General features: G+C 36.1%; 3 protein-coding genes across 4 annotated transcripts in view; 2 read left to right on the top strand and 1 right to left on the bottom strand.

Moving 5' to 3' along the window:
- The window catches only part of LOC107554064 (uncharacterized), a 14,353-nt gene extending 10,324 nt beyond the window's left edge, over nucleotides 1-4,029 (top strand). For both annotated transcript variants that reach the window (XM_016236449.1, XM_016236448.1), the window contains exons 5-7: nucleotides 783-878; nucleotides 1,034-1,264; nucleotides 1,349-4,029. In XM_016236449.1, the coding sequence (XP_016091935.1) occupies nucleotides 783-878; nucleotides 1,034-1,264; nucleotides 1,349-2,399 (1,378 nt within the window). In that variant the 3' untranslated portion in view covers nucleotides 2,400-4,029. The remainder of the gene's footprint in view (nucleotides 1-782; nucleotides 879-1,033; nucleotides 1,265-1,348) is intronic.
- LOC107554066 (arylsulfatase G-like) lies at nucleotides 1,181-18,074 on the bottom strand. Its single transcript, XM_016236452.1, is given in 13 exon segments — nucleotides 1,181-1,254; nucleotides 6,348-6,626; nucleotides 7,543-7,633; nucleotides 7,734-7,854; nucleotides 7,931-8,039; nucleotides 8,272-8,352; nucleotides 8,439-8,635; nucleotides 11,353-11,487; nucleotides 11,606-11,720; nucleotides 12,238-12,285; nucleotides 12,488-12,675; nucleotides 13,730-13,962; nucleotides 17,988-18,074. Coding segments are annotated over 11 exon segments (1,581 nt in total). The 5' UTR covers nucleotides 13,948-13,962; nucleotides 17,988-18,074; the 3' UTR covers nucleotides 1,181-1,254; nucleotide 6,348.
- Nucleotides 12,615-24,519, top strand: LOC107554067 (monocarboxylate transporter 7-like). Its single transcript, XM_016236453.1, has 7 exons — nucleotides 12,615-12,690; nucleotides 17,236-17,344; nucleotides 18,861-19,111; nucleotides 19,245-19,388; nucleotides 19,703-19,831; nucleotides 20,470-21,261; nucleotides 23,114-24,519. The coding sequence occupies exons 3-7, from the start codon at nucleotides 18,874-18,876 to the stop codon at nucleotides 23,332-23,334; spliced, it is 1,524 nt and encodes a 507-aa protein (XP_016091939.1). The 5' UTR covers nucleotides 12,615-12,690; nucleotides 17,236-17,344; nucleotides 18,861-18,873; the 3' UTR covers nucleotides 23,335-24,519.

Here is a 24,519-nt window from a genome sequence, read left to right as displayed (position 1 = left end):
GTGCTGCTTAAACGTTTGTGAACCCTTCAGAATTTCAAAAGATCATCAGATTTTCACACAGATCCTGAAAGTTGACAAAGAGAATCCAATCAAACAAATGAGACAAAAATATATACTTTGTCATTTATTTATTCTGGGAAATGATCCAATATTACATATCTGTGAGTGGCAAAAGTATGTGAATCTCTAAGATTAGCAGTTAATTTGAAGGCAAAATTAGGTGTTTTCAATCAGTGGGATGACTATCAGGTGTCAGTGTGTGTCCTGTTTTATTTAAAGATCAGGAATCTATCAAACATCTGATCATGTTTGTGGAAGTGAATCATGACATGAACAAAAGAGGTCTCTGAGGACCTCAGAAAAAGAGTTGTTGTTGCTCATCAGGATGGAAAAGGTTACAAAACCATCTCTAAAGTGTTTGGACTCCACAAATCCACAGTCAGACAAATTGCATTCCAGCATAAGATTCTTCCCATCTTTGAAACATGGTGGTGGTAGTATCAGGGGCCTGTTTTGCTGCATCCGGTCCAGGATGGCTTGCCATCATTGATGGAACAATGAATTCTGAATTATACCAGCAAATTCTAAAGGAAAATGTCAGGGCCATCTGTCCAAGAACTGAATCTCGAGAGACAATGTTCATGCAGCGAGACAACGACCCCAAGCACACAAGTCGTTTACTGAATGCAATTGTATCAATTTGCCATCCAGTAGGGACATTTTCCGCATTTTTTTCTTTTTTTGTGTCTTTACAGTTTAATACATTGTTGTATTTCCCACAGGCCTGTTCCTGATCTGCCCAAAAAGTCTTTCTTCTCATTTATTAATGATGAATTCATTGAAAGGAGGAGAAAAGGTCTTCAGAGCTTCTTGGATAAGTCAGTTCTAGTGTTTTATTTAAAATCTTCTGGTGCTTGCTTCTTACAAAGCATTTTAAAAACGGGAGAATTTAAAAATAGCATAAAATAGTACAGAAATATTCATTATAACACCAAATTTTCCTGAAATTAATTGCTTTCGTCTTCCTATACAGAGTGCTGCACATGACGGTATGCCTGTCAGATAGCCAGCTCCATCTTTTCCTGCAGACTCAGCTTCCTGTCAAGCACATTGAGGACTGTGTGCAGGGTCACACCCCTTACACTGTGACAGAAGCCATTCTGACTTATGCGTCCTCTAACCGTGGCTGGGTGCAGGAGGAAGGGGGCGGGGCCAGGGCCCAAGAATTATGGCCTACCCCTGTTCCATATGAATCCGCAGAGAGGTAAAAACCGGTCGCAATGACATAAAGCACATGATGATGTAACATTAAGATTACCTTCTCCTAATGATATACATCTCTTTACAGCCCTGCTCCTCACCTCCCTTCATTACAAAATCCAGGAGCCACATCTAGCGGACCTTTAAATGAACTTACAGATGTTTCAGACTCCGAGTCGAGACCGAGTGATTCAGAACAGACTGCACTTGACCTGAAGCAGGGAATTGGCCATGGGCAGCTGCCTCAAGAGGGAGAGAGTTACATTACATTAGTAGTTGAAGTCCACCCGAACCTTGTTGTTTCTGTTGAAACCGAGGAAGAGGATGGACACATTGGATCAAAAGAAATGCAAAGGCTTGATAAGGATGCCAAAGATCTACAAAATTATGATTGTGACTATCTTGCTCCACAGATAGATGGACTAATTGAAGACAAAATTCAGCAAGGAGATGCATGCAATAAAGAAGATCTTAAACAAGAAACGACTGTTGTCGAAGATGCAGTAGATGTTACCTCAGTAGACGGAGTCATCGAGAAAAAGATTCCTGATGATTTCAATGAAGTGAAGAAGGGAAGTCAAGATATTGGACTTGAACAGGACAGCGATTTGAGACGAGCCCCTCATGAAGAAGATCCAGGAGTAAGGATCCATAATAATGAAGTTACTATGGATCTCAGTGCTGTCGAGGAAGACAATGCTGAGAAGGTACTTGAAACCGCAGCTACAACTGTAGAAGATGTTGCACTCCATGATGCTTTTGAGGAGAGCACGTCAGATATTGAAGGTCAAGATAAAGCTGGTATAACAGAGGAACATGCAACCCAGGAGAATGGAGTCAGTGATGAAGACTGCAGCGAAGATGCTGCTGTTCAGGAAGAGAATGAGGTGCATGTCGGGGAAGTGAACAAGCTCAATGCAAAATGTTTTCAGCCTAGCAGTGCCATTTTGATACTTGAGGGAATTGAGGAAGCAGTGAGCACGCAAATGGCCCCCGTGACAGAGACTGTCAGTAACCTTGATGCAAATACTGCTGATGTCAACACGCTTGTTTTACACGCCATAGAGATTGATTCAATGCAATGTCACGAGACGGACAGTCATATAATCATCACTACCCACCAACCAGATACTAACTAATTCCCATGGAGAATTAGTACAGTCATAGATTGGACAAAGTGTTCAAAGAGTGCTCCCTTTGGCTCTTTCCCAGTTATCATCCAAGACGTTTTTTTTTTACTGTGATCTCAAAATGAGTGAGTGCATGTAACTATAAAGGGAGGAACACATCTTTTTTTTTTTTGTACTGATCCACTGTTGATGTGTTCAGACTGTTTACAGAAGATACACTGAATTTTTCCCCACAAACAATGTGAACAAACAGAGATAATGCACTGACTAATGTGCCATTCAGGATTGTGAGCAAATTCACATGCAACGAATAGTTATGAATCCATGGTAGTGGGCGAGAAAAAGCAGTGCACTATGGCACCGTGATTCTAAAATTCACCATTCTTAATAAAAATATTTCTGTGTTAGTATGATTTTCGCAACAGCAATTACCCCATGACATGTTGCTGATCTATTTTTAGCATTTTCAAAACTTGATTTTAACTGACATGTCACTTTCTAAGGCACTTCCCTTTTTTTCATCCAACTGTAAAAACATGTTGCTCACAGGTGTTTGCTCTACTGGAACTTTGGGTAATTTAAGGGATAGTTCACCCCAAATTGAAAATTGTCAATATTTATTCACCCTCATGTTCTTCCAAACCTGAATGACTTTTGGAAAAATTTTCCAATATTTGGAAAAATGTCTGTTTTTCTGTCCAATGTTGTTGTGGACCCAGTTGAATTTAATTTGTACAGTTGAAACATTCTTCAAAGTATCATCTTTTGTGTTTAAATGATTTTCATGAGGGAAGTGGAAAATCATTTAAGGGTGAGTAAATGATGACAGAATTTTCATTTTGGGGTGAACTTAATTTATTATAATTAAAATGCATTGGTATATTTAGTGTAGGTGGCTAATGGCTGTTAAGATTTTTTTTATATATATATATATATATATATAATTTCAGGGTCTTTGGTTTTTTAATTTCCTTGTAGTTTAATTTATGGTCAAAACACTAATTTCCATACAGAAACTTTATGAGCTAAGGAAAATAACCCAAATTTGTAAGAAATTACAGTGCACATTGTTTACAATGATAAAATATTTTATTTTCCCCATCCTAACTTAATGTTGCACCAGGTCAAGTAGGCTGCTCGTTGACTGTTCTTCTATATTCTGCTGTGATGTTGTGTTTAGTGGCTGCTTGTAATACTAATATGGGAACAGAAATGTACTCAAAAGGGAATTGCTTGTTGATTAATAGGAAAGGATACTTCTTTATTTTCTTAGATAAGGTGATCTCTTATCACACAGGTGTTTTTTCCCCCCCGAATCAGCACAGCAAGACAATTATGAATGCACAGTAGCATTACAAATTCAGAGCATCCTAAATTATTTGTTTTTCAAGGATTGAAGTTAATATTTTTAACAGTATGAGGTTCTGTATCTTATTTTAAGTTGGGAATAGTATAAGAACGTCTCAGTTGGCTCCACTCGTAATGTGACATTTTCATGCTCATTTGAAAGAGCCACATCTGTCGGCCTAGACTTCATTCTGCATGAGTGCCAGAGCAGGTGTTCATCACTGTATGTATGTTTGGATTCACCAATGTGCTTACTAACAGCAAATGAATAAAGAATGAGGTTGAAATGAAACTCAATATCTACTGATTCACCTGAGGAAACACGTTGGAAACCATGAGTGAATTCACAATACCAAACATTAACAGTATTTTAACTGACCAAATAAGTTTAAAAATGCCATTGGACAGTTCATACATGGGAGCAGCCAATGGAAATTTGAACTAAATCTAAAACTGCAATTTAAAATTAAATTGAATTAAATTTAAAAAAAAAATTTATTTTAGTTATTAATGTAATATTTATGTTCAAATGTATGTGAAAGCATAAATTGGATATAGAAATGTGTCGTCATTTTATTTCAGAAACAATTTTAGATTCATGTCAGAAATCCTGGTAATATAATTTATTTTTTAATCAGTCATGTGATAAGTTGATATATTTAGTAACTAACAAAACAATACTATCGGTTTCTTAATTATTAATCAATCCAATAATAAGTTATGCAGTTACAGTTATGGCAAAAGTATTACCACAAGATGGAGACATGGTATCAAACTAGGGAAAGTGAAAGTCATTCCCCATTTTGTCATTTATATAAAACACACAAGATAAATTATTTAAAAATGCCATTGGACAGTTCATACATGGGAGTAGCCAATGGAAATTTGAACTAAATCTAAAACTGCAATTTAAAATTAAATTGAATTAAATTAAAAAAAAAAAAATTTATTTTAGTTATTAATGTAATATTTATGTTCAAATGTATGTGAAAGCATAAATTGGATATAGAAATGTGTCGTCATTTTATTTCAGAAACAATTTTAGATTCATGTCAGAAATCCTGGTAATATAATTTATTTTTTAATCAGTCATGTGATAAGTTGATATATTTAGTAACTAACAAAACAATACTATTAATCAATCCAATAATAAGTTATGCAGTTACAGTTATGGCAAAAGTATTACCACAAGATGGAGACATGGTATCAAACTAGGGAAAGTGAAAGTCATTCCCCATTTTGTCATTTATATAAAACACACAAGATAAATTTAAATATTTCCATCTATTTTTATTTGCATCTCATACAATCATATATTTTAATTGTCTAAAATATATACTCCCTAAATATAAAGGCATATATAAAATTATAAAGACAAAATGTTTTTTTTCCCAAAATTAAATAATTGTTATAAATAATTTTTATTTCCATTGTACTAAAGACTACTTGGTATTTGGTTACAATGTATTTTTATACCCACTTTTACAGTAATGTGAGATGCACAAACCTTTAAAACAGAATAAAACCGACTTTTAAGATAATTTCATATTGTTAAAAAATAGAGCTGTCAAAAGAATGAAACGGTTATTAATCTCATGATTTCTTTAATAATATAAAGATCAGTAATTGTGATTACCCCCTTACAGGCCCCTGGGGAGTGACCCCAGTTTGCATAAACTGCTTAGACTAGTCTTAAAAAGTTAGTCATCTCATTTGTTTTCTTCGAGACTGGTTATCATTTTTTTAAGTCAGTTACAAAACGTTAGATTGGCCCAATTTGAGTCAGAAAAGTAAGGCTGATTACCTCTTGGCTAACTGCTAGTTGGTTAAACTATTTCTTAAGACACAGTCTTAGCATAGTGGCTATGTTTATGCAACTGGCCTGGTCTCGCTCATAATGAAAAAGCAGAATTGAAATGTACTGCAACATCTTAGAATCTATAGTTTCCTGTTACACAGCTTTAGCATTTCACATCAACAAAATATCTTCTTAGCAATCTAGTGTGGATTTCTGGGACACTGCGTTCAATATTTGAACTATGCTCTTCCCAGTGTAGGAAAAAACAGTGCTTTCAATATGTTGATGTGATCTAACCCGTTGACAAACAGTGCTGAGTTCAAGGCTGAGCCCAGACCCCAGTTTGCATAAACTGCTTAGACTAGTCTTAAAAAGTTAGTCATCTCATTTGTTTTCTTCGAGACTGGTTATCATTTTTTTAAGTCAGTTACAAAACGTTAGATTGGCCCAATTTGAGTCAGAAAAGTAAGGCTGATTACCTCTTGGCTAACTGCTAGTTGGTTAAACTATTTCTTAAGACACAGTCTTAGCATAGTGGCTATGTTTATGCAACTGGCCTGGTCTCGCTCATAATGAAAAAGCAGAATTGAAATGTACTGCAACATCTTAGAATCTATAGTTTCCTGTTACACAGCTTTAGCATTTCACATCAACAAAATATCTTCTTAGCAATCTAGTGTGGATTTCTGGGACCTGCGTTCAATATTTGAACTATGCTCTTCCCAGTGTAGGAAAAAACAGTGCTTTCAATATGTTGATGTGATCTAACCCGTTGACAAACAGTGCTGAGTTCAAGGCTGAGCCCGACTGACCTCATTTTAAACTGTGACATCTGCAGGCGGGGTTGTGTGGCTGGCAGCAGGGGACTGCAGCCGGAATCACGGTGTAGTCGGCCAATGATACCTTATCTGTGGCGATGTCCCATAGCAGAGCCTCCCTCTCTCTCTCCACTTCCTTCAAGACAGATCTGTACTCATCACTCTCAGGGTTCAGAGGGGTCTCCTCTGCCTCGTCCTGTGAGAGGTCAAATATCAGAGGGGGGTCGTGATACTGCTGTTGTCCACTTCCTCCACCGCATGTCACTGATCCACCTGAGAGAGCACATCAGAACCATTAAATCAACCAATACCAGCGTAGTAACAGTCATTTTAAAAAATGTCATTGGACAGTTCATACATGGGAGCACTCATGGATATGTATAGGTAGATTCCACATTCCATGTTACACTACATTTTCAAACAAGAAATAATTAGTTTAAAATATGTCTATTTATTTGTCAATTTTAAGAAAATTATATTTCTTAATTTATTTCACCGATACATTTTTAAACATGATTGAATTTTTTTTTTAAAGTTTAAAATGTCTATTTATTTATCAAGTTAAAAATGTGATTTATTCATTTATAATTTACTGTTACATTTAACTATATTTTTAAATGTAAATTAAATAAATACTTTTAAATGTTTAGCAATTTAAAACTGACTTTTTTTGATTTATGTAATTTTGATGTGCTATTTTGTATTTTATTCTTGTTAAAAATCAATAAACATGATCAAATAAAAGTGAAGTTTTAGTTTATTATTTTACTGTTACATGTAACTGTGTGAATTAAAACATACATTTAAACGAATTAAATCAACTGTTTAAAATATAAACTAAAATATAGAATAAAATAAGTGTATTTGTCAAGTTAAAAAATATTTATTTACAGTTTTATTCATGAATTATTAAATTGATTCGTTTTATTTTTAAAGTGGAAGTTAAGTCCTCAGCTAACTAAAATAAGTCTATTTATTGGTCAATTCAATAAATTATTTATTTACAGTTTTATTCTTGAATTAATACATTGATTTTTTCATTTTTTTTTAAGCGAAAATTAAGTCCTCAGCAAACTAAAATAAGTATTTATTGGTCGATTCAAATGAATTATTTACAGTTTTATTCTTGAATTAATACATAGATTTTTTAAATTTTATTTTTAAGTGGAAGTCTTCAATAAACAGAGACCTGTGATGTAAAATGCCTTGTGATGTTTCAGCCTGACGGTTTGAAGGTCGCCAAATTGTCCTGCAGCACAGCTGTTTGGATGCATGAGACTCTGAAGACGGGAACAAGAATTTACAGAAAGCCAGTCAGAGCAAATTTCACAAATGTTTTTTTTGGTCTATAAAGCGGTGTATCATCCAAACAGACTGTACCTTATGCCCTGTGTCAGAGTCGTTGAGCAGAATGTTTGTTATATCAATGCTGTCATAGCGTCGATCTGATGGTGGTTTTACACCAGCCAGGGAGAGGATAGTTGGAAAGATGTCCAGACCACTAAGGAGTTAAAGCCAGTCGTCATTCAGTGAAAACAAAACAATCATGCTACACAATGTTCATAATGTTCCAGTACCTCAGCAGGGCGCTGCTGGTGCTGTTGGGTTTGATCTTCTTAGGCCATGCGACCACTGTGGGAACTCTATGACCTCCTTCCCATGTGGTTCTCTTGGCTGAGCCACCATCTGCTCCAAAGAATGAAAACAGAGTATTACATGATAATTCAATTAGTGGGTTTGTTATCTAAAACAACTGAGGAGAAGTCATAAGTAAGCATGAAATCTGCAACACAGGGGAAAAAAAAAACTTGGATCTTCATTCATGAAATATCTTTAGGTTAAAGATATAACACCTTATAATATTTTCAATAAAGGAGACTATAAAGGTAAACATTTTATATGACAGTTTCTTCATTACCTCTGCTTGCCTGCCACTTTCCAACAAAAGGCCCAACATGCCCAGCAAACTGGCATTTCTGCTCCCACGGGCCATTGTCACCTTAGAAACTGATGTTTCATTGTATTGATAGTAAGCAAAGTTTTAACTAAAACAGCTTAAAGTGCAATACATGTAAAATAACTCACCAGTGAACCATATTAATGTGTTTTCCAGCTGCTCAGTGCTGATCGCCTGCATGATTGTCCCCACCAAAGAGTCCATGTCACTGAGGCTGACTGTGTAAGGGTCTTGTGTCGTAACATTTAGGAAGGAGTTATGGAACAGTGGGACATGCATGTGAGCAAGAGCCACATACAGTAGGAGCGGCTGCTTCTTAGAAATGCTACACAGACACATTAACACAAAACATACGATATTACCCAAACTGTACAAAAACAGAAGGATACGTTTGTTACAGAGAGGCACAATGTAGCGGTACAATTGTGAAATATTACAGTTTAAAATAATTCTTTTCTATTTTTTTATATTTTAAAATGTAATTTATTCCTGTGATGGCAAAGCTGAAATATCAGCAGCCATTACTCCTGTCTTCAGTCACCTGGGGTCTCATTTATAAAACTCTCCGTAGATTTCATCCTAAAAGTGTACGTACGCACAAAAGCTAGATTTTGCGTACGCACAAAAGTTTTCAGATTTATAAAACCTGCCAGAACCTGCGCAAAAATCCCTTTATAAATCCCAGTCAGGGTAAGATTGTGCCTACGTGCATCTCCACCCCGACTCCTCCCCAAAATCACCATATATGTAGCTTACGACGCCTTGTTTTACTATGCATAACCTCATCTGCATATAATTTCCATGCACATTCCATCCACATGACACCATGTTTAACACCATCAAAGGTACAAGACATTAAGGGAATATGAGATACAGACTATAAATGCCATTTGTGCCGTACACAATTTTTATTGCTAAAAATCATCCAGTATCCTTGTTATGTTTTAGAATAAATATATCAAAATATCCATAAAAACAAAACTGTTTCAAATAGTTCTCAGATAGGCTAAATATTTTAGATAGAGCTCATTCTTTTCCACTGGCCAAATAGGTAGTATTTAAATTGTTTTAAACAATCTAAATCAAATTAAATGTATGCAGTTTTGCTGATAAGGTCAACATCTTTTAGCTGTTTTAGTGGAAATACAATTGTCTGACTCGCCTGTCATTGACAAAGTATTTTAAAAAGGAAATGTGCAAATCTTACCGTTTTCTTCAAGTTGTATCCTTCAAATACAGGGGTATTTTTCATAATGTTGTGGAGATGCCTTCACATGACATCAACTCCTCTGTGCAGCTGCGGTTGTACAGTAGCTATTATCACTGGACCTATTCAAACCGGACAATGGACCGTTCGACCACCAAATCCAGCAGTGTCCGCCATAATATCAAAGTAAGTGTGCATCATTGATCATTGTTCTCTCTAAAAATATTTTCTCATAACATGTGATCTGCAGTTTAATTTAAAGATGAATTATTGTGCGCATAGCACTCCTCGCTGGCATTAAAACACAGCATGCCACAAGAAAAGTGATCAAACGCATCCAATAGGCTATGTCTAAATTCATATAATTTTGGTTTAACTTCTGTATAATGACTTTATGTAATTTCAGTTATGTAATTTCTCCATTAATGAGAGTGGAATATTTAATGTAAATGTGTATATCGAAATGAAAACTGAGTTTGAAATCATTGTTTACTTCATTACTTTTCTCTCTCCAGGAAAAAAAAAAAGTCAGTACGCATGGGTCAGAGTTTGTGTGCAAGGTGCGCAAATTTTCCAGTCAAGTTTGTTTTTATAAATCCCACCTTTTGCGTAGGAAGTGGCGTACGCCTCTTTCAGGGCAGGTTTTGTGCGTACGCAACAGTTATAAATGAGGCCCCTGATCCTTCAGAAATCATTCTGATATTTTTGTGGAAACCGTGATACATTTTTTCAAAAGTCTTTGATGAAAAGAAAGTTAAAAAACATTTACTTTAAATAGAAATCTATCATATAATTGTCTTTACTGTCACTTGTGATGAATTTAATGCATCCTTGTTGAATAAAAGTATTAATTCCCTTTAAAAAAAAAAAAACTGACCCAAAACTTTTGAACGGTAGTGTATTGGTATCAGTTGATAATATAAATTTAATTGTACATGCTCATTTACTCTGTTTACAGTTAGATTACCTCTGTCAACATCTAATGCCCACAAACTGTTAACCTTTAAAAACACTAATCGTTTAATAACAAAATGAATATCCTTATTTCATACAGTATTATAATATTGTGATGCCCAAATTCCCTTATTTTAAAACAAAAGTTTGCATTTTTCAGTGTTTTATTTTTTAAATGTTTTTTAGACAAAATAGTATACATTATATAATAGTATATAATATACAGAATAACATTAGTATCTGCTATTTATCGATTACTGGCCCTAAAATGAAAACAATTTATAAAATTTTAATGTCTAAAGTATATTATCTATTGATTTAAAGAGATTTACGCGAGGACTGCAGTGATACTAGCTTTGAAACAGTAACAGGTCTCAATTGTCTGTACGAGTACACAGCTGAAATGACAAATAGATGAGACTTGGTTGCACACAGCCCAACAGATGATGATCTATCCTTGGACTGTGTCAAAGGTCAACACTGCAACTTCTCCCGGCCCAGTAAACTTGTTTACAGACTAGAGACCTTATATTGACTGAACAAAGTCCCCTGCGAGTCGCAAAATTGTTTTTATAATCCATTTTTAATCAAGAATGTTTTTGGCTTCACAAGTAATACTGAGTCTAAAACCTGTTTAAGACCTTTTGATTTCACATATGTTTTACCAAGAAGTTCAAGAGGTTTAATAACAGTAATAGTAATATGAATAGTACACAATTTTGAACAACAACAACAACAAAATAAACGTGCAACAGAAAGTACGTTATTAGAAATACTCATACACGCAATTTGCAGAAGGCAGACTATTATGAAAATGAGCTCAGGTCGGTATTGAAATCAGATAGAATATATGTATATAATCATAGAAGTGGTGAACGCACCTGGCTGTGAATATCTGCTTGACTGCCGCTGAGGCATATCTGTTTTTAAGGCTCCATGTGTCCAAGGGCTGTTCAATTATTGTCTCATTTTCAAACAGAGGTAATGCCACTTCAGTGTAGCATTCTTCATGCTTCCTGTTGAGTGAAGATTTGACATATTTCAGTAAACATATGAGACGTATTCAAAGCCTCAGGCTATAAGGCATCTGATGTGTGTTTTGACTTGGATGATGACCTGGATAGCAACACAAACCTTGTAGTATATTGACTGCGGACACAGGGAGGACAGCTGGGAAGGTCGAGACCTGGTTTGTCAGTGCAGCCCATGTCGTTACTATAAGGAATATTACTAAAGTAATAGTCAAAACCTGTAGTGTAAACACACAAAAGTGAGCATTTCCTAATGAAATAGCGTAAAATAAATGTATAAATGTTAGACAATAATTACAATTTATATATCAAAATGTAATTTAATATGGAATAAATGAACTCCATGTCAAGAAAACTTTTATTAAATAAACAAATACATTTTAATGAAGTAATATAATTTATTGTTGTTTAATAATACATTTGTATTTCACTGTTTTAAGTAACATTTTCATCACTTGAAATATAATAAATGTGAAAAAGAAACTATAAAAACCTTATGCTTTTAAGGACAGCATTTCTTTTTCATTAAGTTTAACTTGATGTACTAAAATAGCTGAAACTAAAACTGAAATAAAAATTAATAAAACTATATAGAAATATTTTAAATAATAATAATAATGTCAAAAACACATGACACACAATTACTAAAAATGTAACTAAAATTAAAATGAACATAAAATCTACAAATAAAAACTCAAATTCAAAAAAATGTAATATTAAGTTGCTGGATTTTACCTCTATGAACAGGATTGTAGGAACCACTGTGTCCAAGGTGCCATTTTCCTGTTTTAAAATCAATTTAAGTGCAATAAATAATTGGAATTGAAATATTATGACATATAATTAGTGGAGCGCTGTAGGCTTATTAGTTGCCATAGCGACAATGCCTATTTGTTAATCAGGAGCCAATCACATCACAGTGTAGAGTTCATTGCTCTCAGGATGTTAATTGTCCTATGCATGTTCTTCGAGTTTCTGGTCTTACTGATAATGGCTGTGTAATAACCTGCATCATGCAGGAGCTGAGCAAACGTTGTCTCATTGAGTGGCAGTCCTCCAACTGACCCCACAGCAAAATTATGAGTGACCCCATTGCGTAGCCCATGTCTGCCAGTCAGGAGGGCAGCACGTGATGGTGAGCATGTGGAGGCAGGAGAGTGGAAGTCTGTGAACCTGCAAATCACAAAGGTCAAGGTTAATTTTTTTATATAGCACATTTAAAAACAACTAGTGACTAGTATATTGAAGTACGTTCCCGCTTAAACTTCAAGTGAGAGCGAGGTATATGTAGGAGGAGTTTATCAGAGGATCTGAGAGTTTGAGAAGATTGTTGGTAGCTGAGAAGTTCAGACAGATATGACGTTGATACACCATTTAACGCTTTAAAAACAAATAATAAAATCTTAAAATGGATCCTATACTGCACCATTAACCAGTGAAGAGATACTAGGACCGGGGAAATGCTTTCCTTTCTCCTAGTGCCAGTCAGTAACCTCGCGGCTGTATTCTGAAACAACTGCAATCGATACAATTATGAATGGTTGAGATGCATATAAAGTGGATTGCAATAATCTAGTCTAGAAGAGATAAATGCATGGATAACTGTCTCCAAATCCTTAAATTCAGATCTGTGTCAAAAATCACACCTAAGGTTTTAGCAAAAGGATGAATATTTGATGACAAAACAAATCTAGATTACTAGTGATATCAGAGACAGCAACAGTAGGTCCAAAGACAACAATCTCAGTTTTGCTTTCATTTAAATGGAGAAGGTTTCTTGCAGTCCAGCATTTGATATCTTCAAAACATTTGAAAAGGTCAGAATAAGAGTTATCAGAGCTAAGAGGGAGGTAAATCTGTGCATTGTCATCATAACAGTGATACGAAATATTATATTTCCTCATGATAGAACCCAATAGCATATATGATCAAAATAAAATAGGTCCCAAAAGGGACCCCTGAGGTACCCCATGTGTGAGTGGTGCAGAGGGGGAGGACGAATTTCCAATCGTAACCTTTACTGATCTATCCTAAAGGTATGAAAAGAACCAATCCAATGCCATGCCCCGATACCAACTTCATCCCTTAGATGATTAAGAAGGGTAGCATGATCAAATGCAGAACTAAGGTCAAGTAATCTTACCAGACACAAGCACCTATAATTAGACATAATCAAGCACAAAATTGTGTCATGCATGGACAAACTATAGGCTAATGATAACACTACCTTTTGCCCTTCAGCATTAATGAGTCCAGCCAGGGTGTTGGTGTGGAGTTGTCAGGCCTGTACACCCAGAGGTCACCCAATCCAATATCATCGGCTGGGATAATGATGAAATTGGGTCATTCCGTTACCCCAGTTTTGTCTTCCTTTTTACTATGGCTTCTGACGTGATGAATCAGTCCAGAGAACAGAAGCAGTAAACAGAATCCAAACTGTGCCATTTTTAAATGCTATATCTAAAAAAGAAGACATTTAAATTATGATATATTTGACACAGTATTACTAATACTCTGATTGCTACTTAACATACTCAGACAAGAGGGAAAAAAATAACTAGAAAAACAGCATGATTAATATTTTAGGCCAATCAAATATCTTCAACAGGGGGTCTACATAAGGGTTATTATAGTTAACTGAAATTAAAAATGAATATAGCAGGGGGCCAATTGATCTCAAACTCATAATCTTTGTGAATAAAAAGTGCATTAACTTGGACTTCCATTATAAAAGTAGTCTAAAGGGGAAGAAAAAGAATGATTGATACAGAAGGACCTGTGTACTTAATGTTAATGGTTTTTGTTTATTTTGACCTAATTTAACCCATTCATGAACATGCCTTGGCTTAGGATGGCTAGGGCTGCTGGGCCAGATTTATTGTTTTTAATGTTTTTGGTAGGCCTATGTGTTTTTGGGGCTTCGTTTTGTTTGTATATCTGAGGATTTGTTTTATTGTTATGCCAATACAATTTAACATATCTTTATTGTTTTGTTTTTTTTTGGTTTGTTTAACCCTTAAATTACTACCTAGCTTTAAATTTATATCTATGATTTATTTGCATATAAAGTGGATAATACTAAAGGTTTTAAAAATTTTCATTTGAACATAAGAAGTCTTTTGCCTAAAATGGATCTACTATGTGCTTGGGTAGCCCAATATAATCCGAATATTATTAGTGTCAGAGACGTGGCTGAGTAGTAAGATTTCTGATAGGGAAATTAAACGTGCAAATTATGTACTTTATAGAGCAGACAGAAATTCCAGGGGTGGTGGTGTGGAGACACATGTCTCTTCTAATTTGATATCAGAGTTAATTATACCCTCAGTCGAACCTAGATATTTTGAATGTCTGTTTGTAAAAGTAACTTTAAATCAGAATAAATATTTAACTATTGGAAGTATATATAGACCTCCCTCTGCACCTGCTGAATCATTCAATTGTTTGTTTTGTACTATTGACTCCATTTTATTTAAAAAATTAATTATTATTTTAGGGGAATTTAATAAAAAATTGGCTAGATAATTTAGAAAATTTTAATTTAACACAATTATTTAAAGAACCTACTAGAGTTACTTAAATGAGTCAATCCCTAATTGACTGGATTCTGGTTCCTGATAAATTTGTTAAAGCAGGTATCCTGTCTGATTGTTTAAGTGATCACTCATTTGTTTTTTGTACATGGAAAATTACAATTCTTAAATCACCTGCTAGAGTAATAAAAATTAGACAACATAAGAAGATGAATTTAGAGTTATTTATTAATGATTTAGTTTCCATAAATTGGGATAAATATCAGTTAATACCCAATGTGCAGGACGCTTGGTATTTTTTATATTGCGAGTTTACTTGAGTACTTGATAAACATGCTCCTTGGAAAATTTCAACGGTCAAGGGAAAACATTTACCCTGGATAAATGCGGAACTTATAGGTCTTTTTAGACAGAGAGACAAGGCCTGGGCTAAATTCCGAAAGACTAGAACAAATGAAGATTGGGAAACTTATAGGAGTACTTTTGCAGTAATATAAATATAAGTTCTATTAAACAGCTCAGATAAATCCATTATTAAGCAAATTAGATGAAAATACAATAGCTCATGATTGTTACTTAAATGAGTCAATCCCTAATTGACTGGATTCTGGTTCCTGATAAATTTGTTAAAGCAGGTATCCTGTCTGATTGTTTAAGTGATCACTCATTTGTTTTTTGTATATGGAAAATTACAATTCTTAAATCACCTGCTAGAGTAATAAAAATTAGACAACATAAGAAGATGAATTTAGAGTTATTTATTAATGATTTAGTTTCCATAAATTGGGATAAATATCAGTTAATACCCAATGTGCAGGACGCTTGGTATTTTTTATATTGCGAGTTTACTTGAGTACTTGATAAACATGCTCCTTGGAAAATTTCAACGGTCAAGGGAAAACATTTACCCTGGATAAATGCGGAACTTATAGGTCTTTTTAGAAAGAGAGACAAGGCCTGGGCTAAATTCCGAAAGACTAGAACAAATGAAGATTGGGAAACTTATAGGAGTACTTTTGCAGTAATATAAATATAAGTTCTATTAAACAGCTCAGATAAATCCATTATTAAGCAAATTAGATGAAAATACAATAGCTCATGATTCCCTTTCTATTTCCATTGTATTATGTATGATTTACTTAAATGGTATCCACTCAATATTAGAAGGCATATTCACTGGTTGCAATTTATTTTCAAATGTTTATAATTATCCTAATTATTTGTGTCAGTATTTGATATTATATTCTTCTTATGTTTTAAACAATTTTTTCTTGTTTTAAACTTCTTGTAATTGCTTTAGATGATATATCTATGTTTATATCTGTATAAGTGCTAGGTAGCTATTAATATTTCATGTGTTCATATTGTAATGGGGTGTTTGTTGATTTGTTGTTCTGAATTATGTGGTTGTTGTTGTTTGTTTTGTGTTATGTTGTCTAATTTTTGTGTATTAGGACCCCTTTGAAAACGAGAGGATGCATCTAAAGGGATTTATCCTAAAGAATAAATTTGCATATATATATATATATATTAAACAAAATACAAGATTATGATAAGTTAAATCAAAGTTAAAGTAAACACAAAGCAAAAGTATAGCTTACTGCTTAATTCTCCCTTCAACATTTAAACATTAAGTCAAATTAAATTGTAATGCAGCGATATATGACTGTACATAATTAATAGTTATTTCAACAACAATGTAAAGAAACAAGAATCACTCTAATTATATTAATATGGTATGATATGGATGATATTTCAGGCATTTGATAAAATAAATATGTAATGGATCGTGCACCATCTTTTTATCCACCAAGAGTTTCTCGACTTGAAGATTGAAGACCCCTGAATTACATAAATGTACTTTAATAATGATATGATCTGTAATGATTGGTCAAGCTAACAGTACGCTAACAGTCACATAGGAACCAAACACTATCTGAGGTTGCAGTTAAAGCCCGCTGGATATCTCAGAGGAGAGCCTATTCACTGTTGGGTTTGAGCAGCTCTTGCTGACTCTTATGTAACAAACTTTACCTAATGCACATTCAGTACAGTCACTCCTGCAGCTCCACTTTACACTAGGGTGGGGGAGAACAGACCACATGTTCCTTTGACATTCCAGCTCAAGGGAAAAGGGGGGTTGCTGGTGTAGCCTTTCATTCAATATTGAATGTAAACCAATCCTCAACTTACTCAACAGCTGTAACCTCCCACCATAGAGGAGCTCAGTGTTCGAGACAGTGGAAGCAGCACATGGACTCGCGACCACAGTAGTGCAGTAACAATATTCCTCTCACTGACAGGAACAGGTAAGCACTCTTTTTTTGTTCTTACTGTTCAGTGTTACTAGCCTATATATCAATGGTTAAGTGACTACTAGTACTAAAGTCTTAAACAACTGACATGGGTCAGGAAGTGCGGCAAAACTGCATGCGCCCCAACATGCAGAAACACACAAATATATGTTCGTATATCAAGCGTTCTTGACCATAGAAACGACCACGCTGAGAGAGCTGAGAAAACACGATCATGCTGGAATCATGATGGAGCAGGTGGTGCAAGATGGCTGGGGGAAAAAATACATCTGCTGACTCACCTTAATTTTGATAACGTGCAAAGTGATTTAGGAAAACACAAATGTGTTCAAACATGAACAAAATATTATTAAATTATTTACATTTAATATATGTTTAATGAATGTTTATTTGTGACAACATCCTGCCATACAATTTGTTAAAGATGCTTTGAGGAGTTAAAGCAGTAACGTTTTTGACTAAGTTTTGTAGTCTGAATATGATAGGAATGTTCTACAATAATGTTAGCTGTCGCTGTCCTAACATTGGGAAAGACTCAGGAGAAATTGAACAAACTTCAGATTCGAAATGCATAGCATTTAAAACATGCTGTACTGTGATGACTTATAACAATATTATGAGACTGATTACACCTCACCTAATGCCGAGCGATGATTTCAATCAATGAAAATATTTCAATCGTTGTTCTGCGCATCAGTTTGTTGACACTCATGTCCCCCCTCCCCTATCATGGCGTAACGTCCCTGGTAACGCCCCTTGCGCTATATTGGTCATGCTTGCTGTTTTTTTTTTCACTTGGTCACTGGTTTATATTATACATTTTATATGACCTGTTTATTTTTTCACTCATTTTGTATGAGATTTGCACATTTTTTTCAACACTGTAAATGTATAGCTACAGCGTCAAACTGTGATTTGTGCGATTGTAGCCTATGTATTCAGCTTTTATTTAAATTTTTAGTTTTATTAATTTGGTTAATGTGCTTTTGTCATTTTCAAAATGTCATTTTTATTCGTTTTTGTTATTTTAAAATAGTTCTGTTTATTTTTTCTTTATTTTTATTTGAGTTTTCATTTTAATACGTTTCTAATTTTCATTATAGTTTAGTCATTTATATAAATATTATAACAAATTGCAGCTTGATTTTAATTAACACTAAAAACACCAGTCTCTAGCACACATCAGATGGTCAACTAAATAGAAACCTCTGTCCCAAAACCTGATACATGTAATGGTTAAACTAATTGAATAGCTGATATTGCAGTTGTTTGACATTAGAATATAGCTGTTTATAGAATTATTAACCATGTACATTTGAGTTTTTCATCTTTAACAGTGTCTAATTTAAAATTAAACATATTGGTTGCATTGTGGAGATGTCTCTTTACAAGGGTGAATGATCATGGTTATGTCCAAATACAGTTTATACTGATGGATCTGAGTGGCTGTAAAAGTTAATTCGCTTATTAACTTAACCATAGCTTACATTTGTCTTTGTCACATTCACAGGTCGCAGGTCAAAATGGCACAGTGGATTTTCCGACTGAAAGGTTGCCTCGGCTCTAAAGTGTACTCGGAGGTCCCAGATGGTGGTTGGGGCTGGATTGTGGCTGTGGCCTTTTTCCTGGTGGAGGTGTTCACTTATGGGGTCATCAAAAGTTTTGGGATTTTTCTCAAGGATTTAATGAATGACTTTGGCGAGAGCAACAGTCGAGTATCATGGATCATTTCAATATGTGTCTTTGTTATGACTTTCACAGGTAAGGGGTGTAACTGTTACTTTAAATTTTGAAACTTTAAAAAAAAAAACTTACTCCGCTTAGCTGCATGTTGACTCTCTTTTTTTATGGGTTAATTTCTGTAACTTTGGCATCCATATCTATGGCCCTTCAGCTCCTTTATCATCAGTGCTGAGTAATCGATTTGGCTTCCAGCCAGTTGTGATGTTTGGAGGATTTCTCATATCTCTGGGCACAATCTCAACAGCATTCACCAGCTCCATCAATCAGATGTACCTCACTATTGGGTTTGTGACAGGTAGGTAAAGCCTTGCACTATAAACTATATAGGTAAGTAATTTTTTAAAAAGAAATTAATATTTCAATCAGCAAGAATGCATTATACCTGTATGACTCTGAAACATTGGATCCCTTTTCATTATTTTTTTTAATTAACTGTATTATGTTCGTGCTATAATTAAACTGCTCCAGGATTGTCTGTAAGTATAGACATTTTACAATAAAAAACTAATAATGTATATGTTTGCTTGAAAGGTTTGATTTACTAACTGAAAGCAAAACCAAGATGAACAAAGCATCTAATGGTTTTCAGATGTCTCTTCCTTTCTGTAGGACTGGGTTACTGTCTGACATTTCTGCCAACCGTCACAATCTTGTCCCAGTACTTCAGCAGGCGTCGTTCTGTGGTCACAGCCATGGCCTCCACTGGAGAGTCATTTGCTATATTTGCTTTTGCTCCAGGTGAGGACAGGCATGCTCATCTTCAATGTAATATCATCACATATTATGTGTCATTATGTTAAAATAAGTGTTTTATAATTGTAACACACAGAGTCAAACATACTGCTTCCTTGTTTCTGCAGCCTTCACAGCTCTTAAGAACTGCATTGGCTGGAGGTACACGATGGTGGTGATTGGAACGTTACAGGGCATCATTATTATCTGTGGGGCTTTGCTCCGTCCCATAGTCATCAAACCAAAGACTTCTCCAACAGGAACTGAGCAGAAGATCACATGCTCTCTTCCTGAAGAACAAATGCAAGGCTCTGTGAGCTCTGGAGATTCAGGTGTACAGTCACTTGATGAGCTGGAACAGGGTCTCAAATCTGGGAAGGAACAGGGAGAAGTGGAACCACTTCAGATCCCTCCAAAACAACAGGGCATTTCAAGTAGAAATAAGCTCCTGGATTTGACTGTACTAAAAGAAGGCAGTTTCTTATGCTACTCAGCCTTTGGCCTTTTTGCAACACTTGGCTTTTTCGCCCCACAGCTGTATGTGGTGGAGCTCAATCATCACATATTATGTGTCATTATGTTAAAATAAGTGTTTTATAATTGTAACACACAGAGTCAAACATACTGCTTCCTTGTTTCTGCAGCCTTCACAGCTCTTAAGAACTGCATTGGCTGGAGGTACACGATGGTGGTGATTGGAACGTTACAGGGCATCATTATTATCTGTGGGGCTTTGCTCCGTCCCATAGTCATCAAACCAAAGACTTCTCCAACAGGAACTGAGCAGAAGATCACATGCTCTCTTCCTGAAGAACAAATGCAAGGCTCTGTGAGCTCTGGAGATTCAGGTGTACAGTCACTTGATGAGCTGGAACAGGGTCTCAAATCTGGGAAGGAACAGGGAGAAGTGGAACCACTTCAGATCCCTCCAAAACAACAGGGCATTTCAAGTAGAAATAAGCTCCTGGATTTGACTGTACTAAAAGAAGGCAGTTTCTTATGCTACTCAGCCTTTGGCCTTTTTGCAACACTTGGCTTTTTCGCCCCACAGCTGTATGTGGTGGAGCTCAGCGCCAGTTTGGGTACCGAGAGGGACAAGGCTGCCTATATGCTGTCAACAATGGCCATTGCTGAGATCTTTGGACGTCTCTCCATCGGATGGGTCCTGAACTGGGGGCGCATTAGGAAGATCTTCATACTTCTCGGATGCGTGTCACTGATGTGCCTGGTGCTGGTGTTCTTCGCCGTGGTAAATGGCTTCTGGGGACTGGCGGTATGCTGTGTGCTTTATGGCTTCTTACTTGGAAACATTGCATCCACGCACATCCCAATGTTGGCCGAGGACGATGTCGTGGGGATCCAGAGGATGCCCTTAGCTGTAGGCGTCTACGTCTGTATTCAGAGCTTTGCAGGACTGGCTGGTCCACCGTTAGGAGGTAAGAAGAATTAAATGTTTTACTCTACCATTCAAAGTTTTGGGGTTGGTAAGATTTTTTTGTGTTTTTGACATTGAAATTAATGACTGCTTTCTATTACAATATACACTGCTCAATAAATTAAGGGAACACGTAATCATCACAGTAGAACACAAGGTCAATTAAACTTCAGGGATATCAATCTGTCCAGTTAGGAAGCAAAAGTGATTGAGAATCAGTTTCTCCTACTTTGCTGCAGATGAAAGTGACAACAGGTGCACTGGAAAGGCAACAGCAACACAACCCCTAAAAAGATAATGGTTTTGCAGGTGGTGGCCACAGACAATTGTATACTCCTTATCCTTCCTGACTGATTTGTCTCAAGTTTTGGGATTTGTTAAGGTCCTTCTCACTACTTGTAGCATAAGGCAGTACCTGCAACCCAATCAGGTTGCACAGGTAGTCCAGCTCCTCAATGATGGTACATCCATACATCATGCCATAACAAGGCGGTTTGGTGTGTCTCCTAGCACAGTTTCAAGAGCATGGAGGAAATACCGGGAGATGTGCCGTTACACAAGGAAAGAGAAACCCAGCAGCAGGACTGGAATCTGTTTCTTTGTGCAAGGAAGGAACAGGAGGAGTGCTGCCAGAGCCCTACATAATGACCTCCAGTAGGCAACTGGCTTGCATGTTTCTGACTTAACTGTCAGATAATGACTCCATAAGGCTGGCAAGAGGGCCCAACATCCTGTAGTGGGAGCTGTACTCACAGCCCAGCACCATGAAGCTCGACTGGCATTTGCTAGTGAACACCAGAATTTGCAGGTGGCACCCCGTTCTCTTCACGGATAACAGCAGGTTCACACTGAGCATGTGACAGACATGAAAGAGTCTGTAGATGCCATGGGGAACATTATGCTGCCTGCAACATCATCCAGCATGACCTTTTTGGTGTTGGGTCAGTGATGGTCTGGGAAGGAATGTCCTTGGAGGGTCGCACAGACCTCCACATACTAGCCAACGATACCCTTACTGCTGATAGGTACCGGGATGAAATCCTCAGAGCCACTGTCAGAACTTACGCTGGTGCAGTGAGCCCTGGGTTCCTCCTGGTGCATGACAATACCTGGCCTCATGTGGCCAGAGTGTGTAGGTAGTTTCTGGATGACAAAGGCATTGATGCCATTGACTGGCCCTCACCGGCTCTCATGCCATTGAAGCCATTGACCGGTCCTTCCCCAGACCTGAATGTATCGGAGCATCCAAAGCCACTAAGTAGCACCACAGAACCCAGGAGCTCACTGATGATGATCCAGGTCTGGGAGGAGACTACCCAGGAAACCATCCGCCATCTCATCAGGAGCATGCCTAAACTTTGTCGGGAGTGCATACTGGCATGTGGAGGCCACACACACTTCTCACTTACATTTTGAGTTGCTTTGATGAAATTCATGCACATCTGATCAGCCTGTAACTTCATTTTTTCCTTTGATTTTCAGTGTGATTTTGAATCCAGCTCTCTGTGGGTTGATGATTTGGGTTTCCATAGACCATTGTCACATAATTTTCTTCTCAATGAAGTACACGATTTCTTTCCAATGTATGATTTAAGTGTTCCCTTTTTGAGCAGTGTATTTTAAAATGTTACACTTTTTACGTTACATGACAAAGCTGAATTTTCAGAAGCTCATTACTCAGTGTCGCATGATCCTTCAGAAATCATTCTAATATGCTGTTTTGGTGCACAAGAAACATTTATTATTATCAATGTTGAAAACAGTTGTGCTGCTTAATATACCATGCTATATTTTTCAGGATTCTTTGATGAACAGAAAGTTTAAAAAAAACATTTCCCTCTCAAATATTCTAGGTGTCCTTGTGGATGTTACACAGAATTATAGGGCTGCATTCTACTCCTGTGCTGCGGGAATGGGACTAGGCGCTGTCTTCCTTGGGCTCGTACATCCAGCTAAAACAGTTCAACTGTGCTCGAGGAGGGACAATAGACAAAATAACCCCATAGTGGAGCAAGTGTCCAAAGACAAACCAGAGGAATTCCTAGAAGTCGATAATCAAGTTATCAAGTCTTGAAAAAAAGACTTCCTTTGTGAATTTAGCTGAACTTTAGGTATTATCAGATTTGGTGATAACATAGGAAACCTTTCACAACTATAACTAAAATATAACTACATTAAGATTCATAATAATTGCTTAAAGGGTTAGTTCACCCAAAAAATGAAAATTCTGTCATCACTGATGCACAATAAACAATTAGGGTTTTTTCTCACATCACCCAAGTGCTGTTTAGCTTCCGTTTACCATATTTTAGGTGCTCTATGTCTGTATATTTCATTGGTTTGGAATGGCATAGGAGTGTTATGACAGAATTTTAATTTTTGGTTGAACTAACCCTTTAAGATGTACAAACGTTTATACACTGAGATCATACATGTGATTATCATAGTGCATTATATTAGCAGTAGCTGTCATGAAAACTGATTAGACTTGAAAAACACATTTTCATGAATGTTTGTAATACTAAACACTGAGACTTTTGTCGTTTAGAATTCTAGATGCAAAAGAAACAAACATAATGTGTAACAGGAAACCACATTTTCGTGGTTTTAGTTATTATGGGCAAGGGGTGATTACTGATGGGTAAAGCAATGACCAAAGATAATGCTGAATTCATCAACTAAGGTTAAACAAAGGGTTAGAAAGAGGTATTTGATACTTTATTTTAAAAGGAACCTTTTTTAAAATTTTCAAAAGAGCGATGGATTGCTCTTCAGTACTTCAAATTCAGCTCACCTCAGGTCAGCTTTCAACTAGTATACTGCAACATCTGTCTCCTAAATGGATGCTAAAACCTGGTAAACAACTTTATTAATGCAAATAGTGTCTGTTTAGGGTGTTGTTTAGCCTTCCGATGCTCACGACAGTGTTCTGAACTGTGAATTACATTTCCATCTCTATTATGTAGAGATACCTGTGAATTCAAAGCTTTTCAGAGCTCAGGTTGATGCTACTGAAATGAAGACAATGGTTTTCCCAAAGTGATGCAATGCCAAATTCAAATGTGAGTGTGTCTTAAAAGACTGCTTCATCACTTACCTCTATAGTAAAACTACATTTGTTCTTGAAATACGGTCACATGACTTGAATTTTATAATGGAAAGGAATTATATTTGCTGTATGTTCAGTGGAATGTGAATATGTGGTCTTATGAGGTCTTCTATTTCTGCACAATAGACACAACTGTTAGAATAATCTTCA

Source organism: Sinocyclocheilus grahami, unplaced genomic scaffold, assembly GCF_001515645.1.
Source record: "Sinocyclocheilus grahami isolate Dianchi unplaced genomic scaffold, SAMN03320097.WGS_v1.1 scaffold490.1, whole genome shotgun sequence".
Lineage (NCBI taxonomy): Eukaryota > Metazoa > Chordata > Actinopteri > Cypriniformes > Cyprinidae > Sinocyclocheilus > Sinocyclocheilus grahami.
The sequence above is the reverse complement of the archived record's forward strand: the minus strand, read 5'-3'. Positions and strand labels throughout refer to the sequence as shown.

Excerpts from the sequence above, each read along its gene's own strand:
- LOC107554067 (XM_016236453.1), top strand. The coding sequence starts at position 18,874 with ATGGCACAGTGGATTTTCCGACTGAAAGGTTGCCTCGGCTCTAAAGTG. Across the intron at positions 19,112-19,244 it reads CTTTGTTATGACTTTCACAG|CTCCTTTATCATCAGTGCTG; the intron begins GTAAGGGGTGTA and ends ATGGCCCTTCAG. Across the intron at positions 19,832-20,469 it reads TATATTTGCTTTTGCTCCAG|CCTTCACAGCTCTTAAGAAC; the intron begins GTGAGGACAGGC and ends TTGTTTCTGCAG.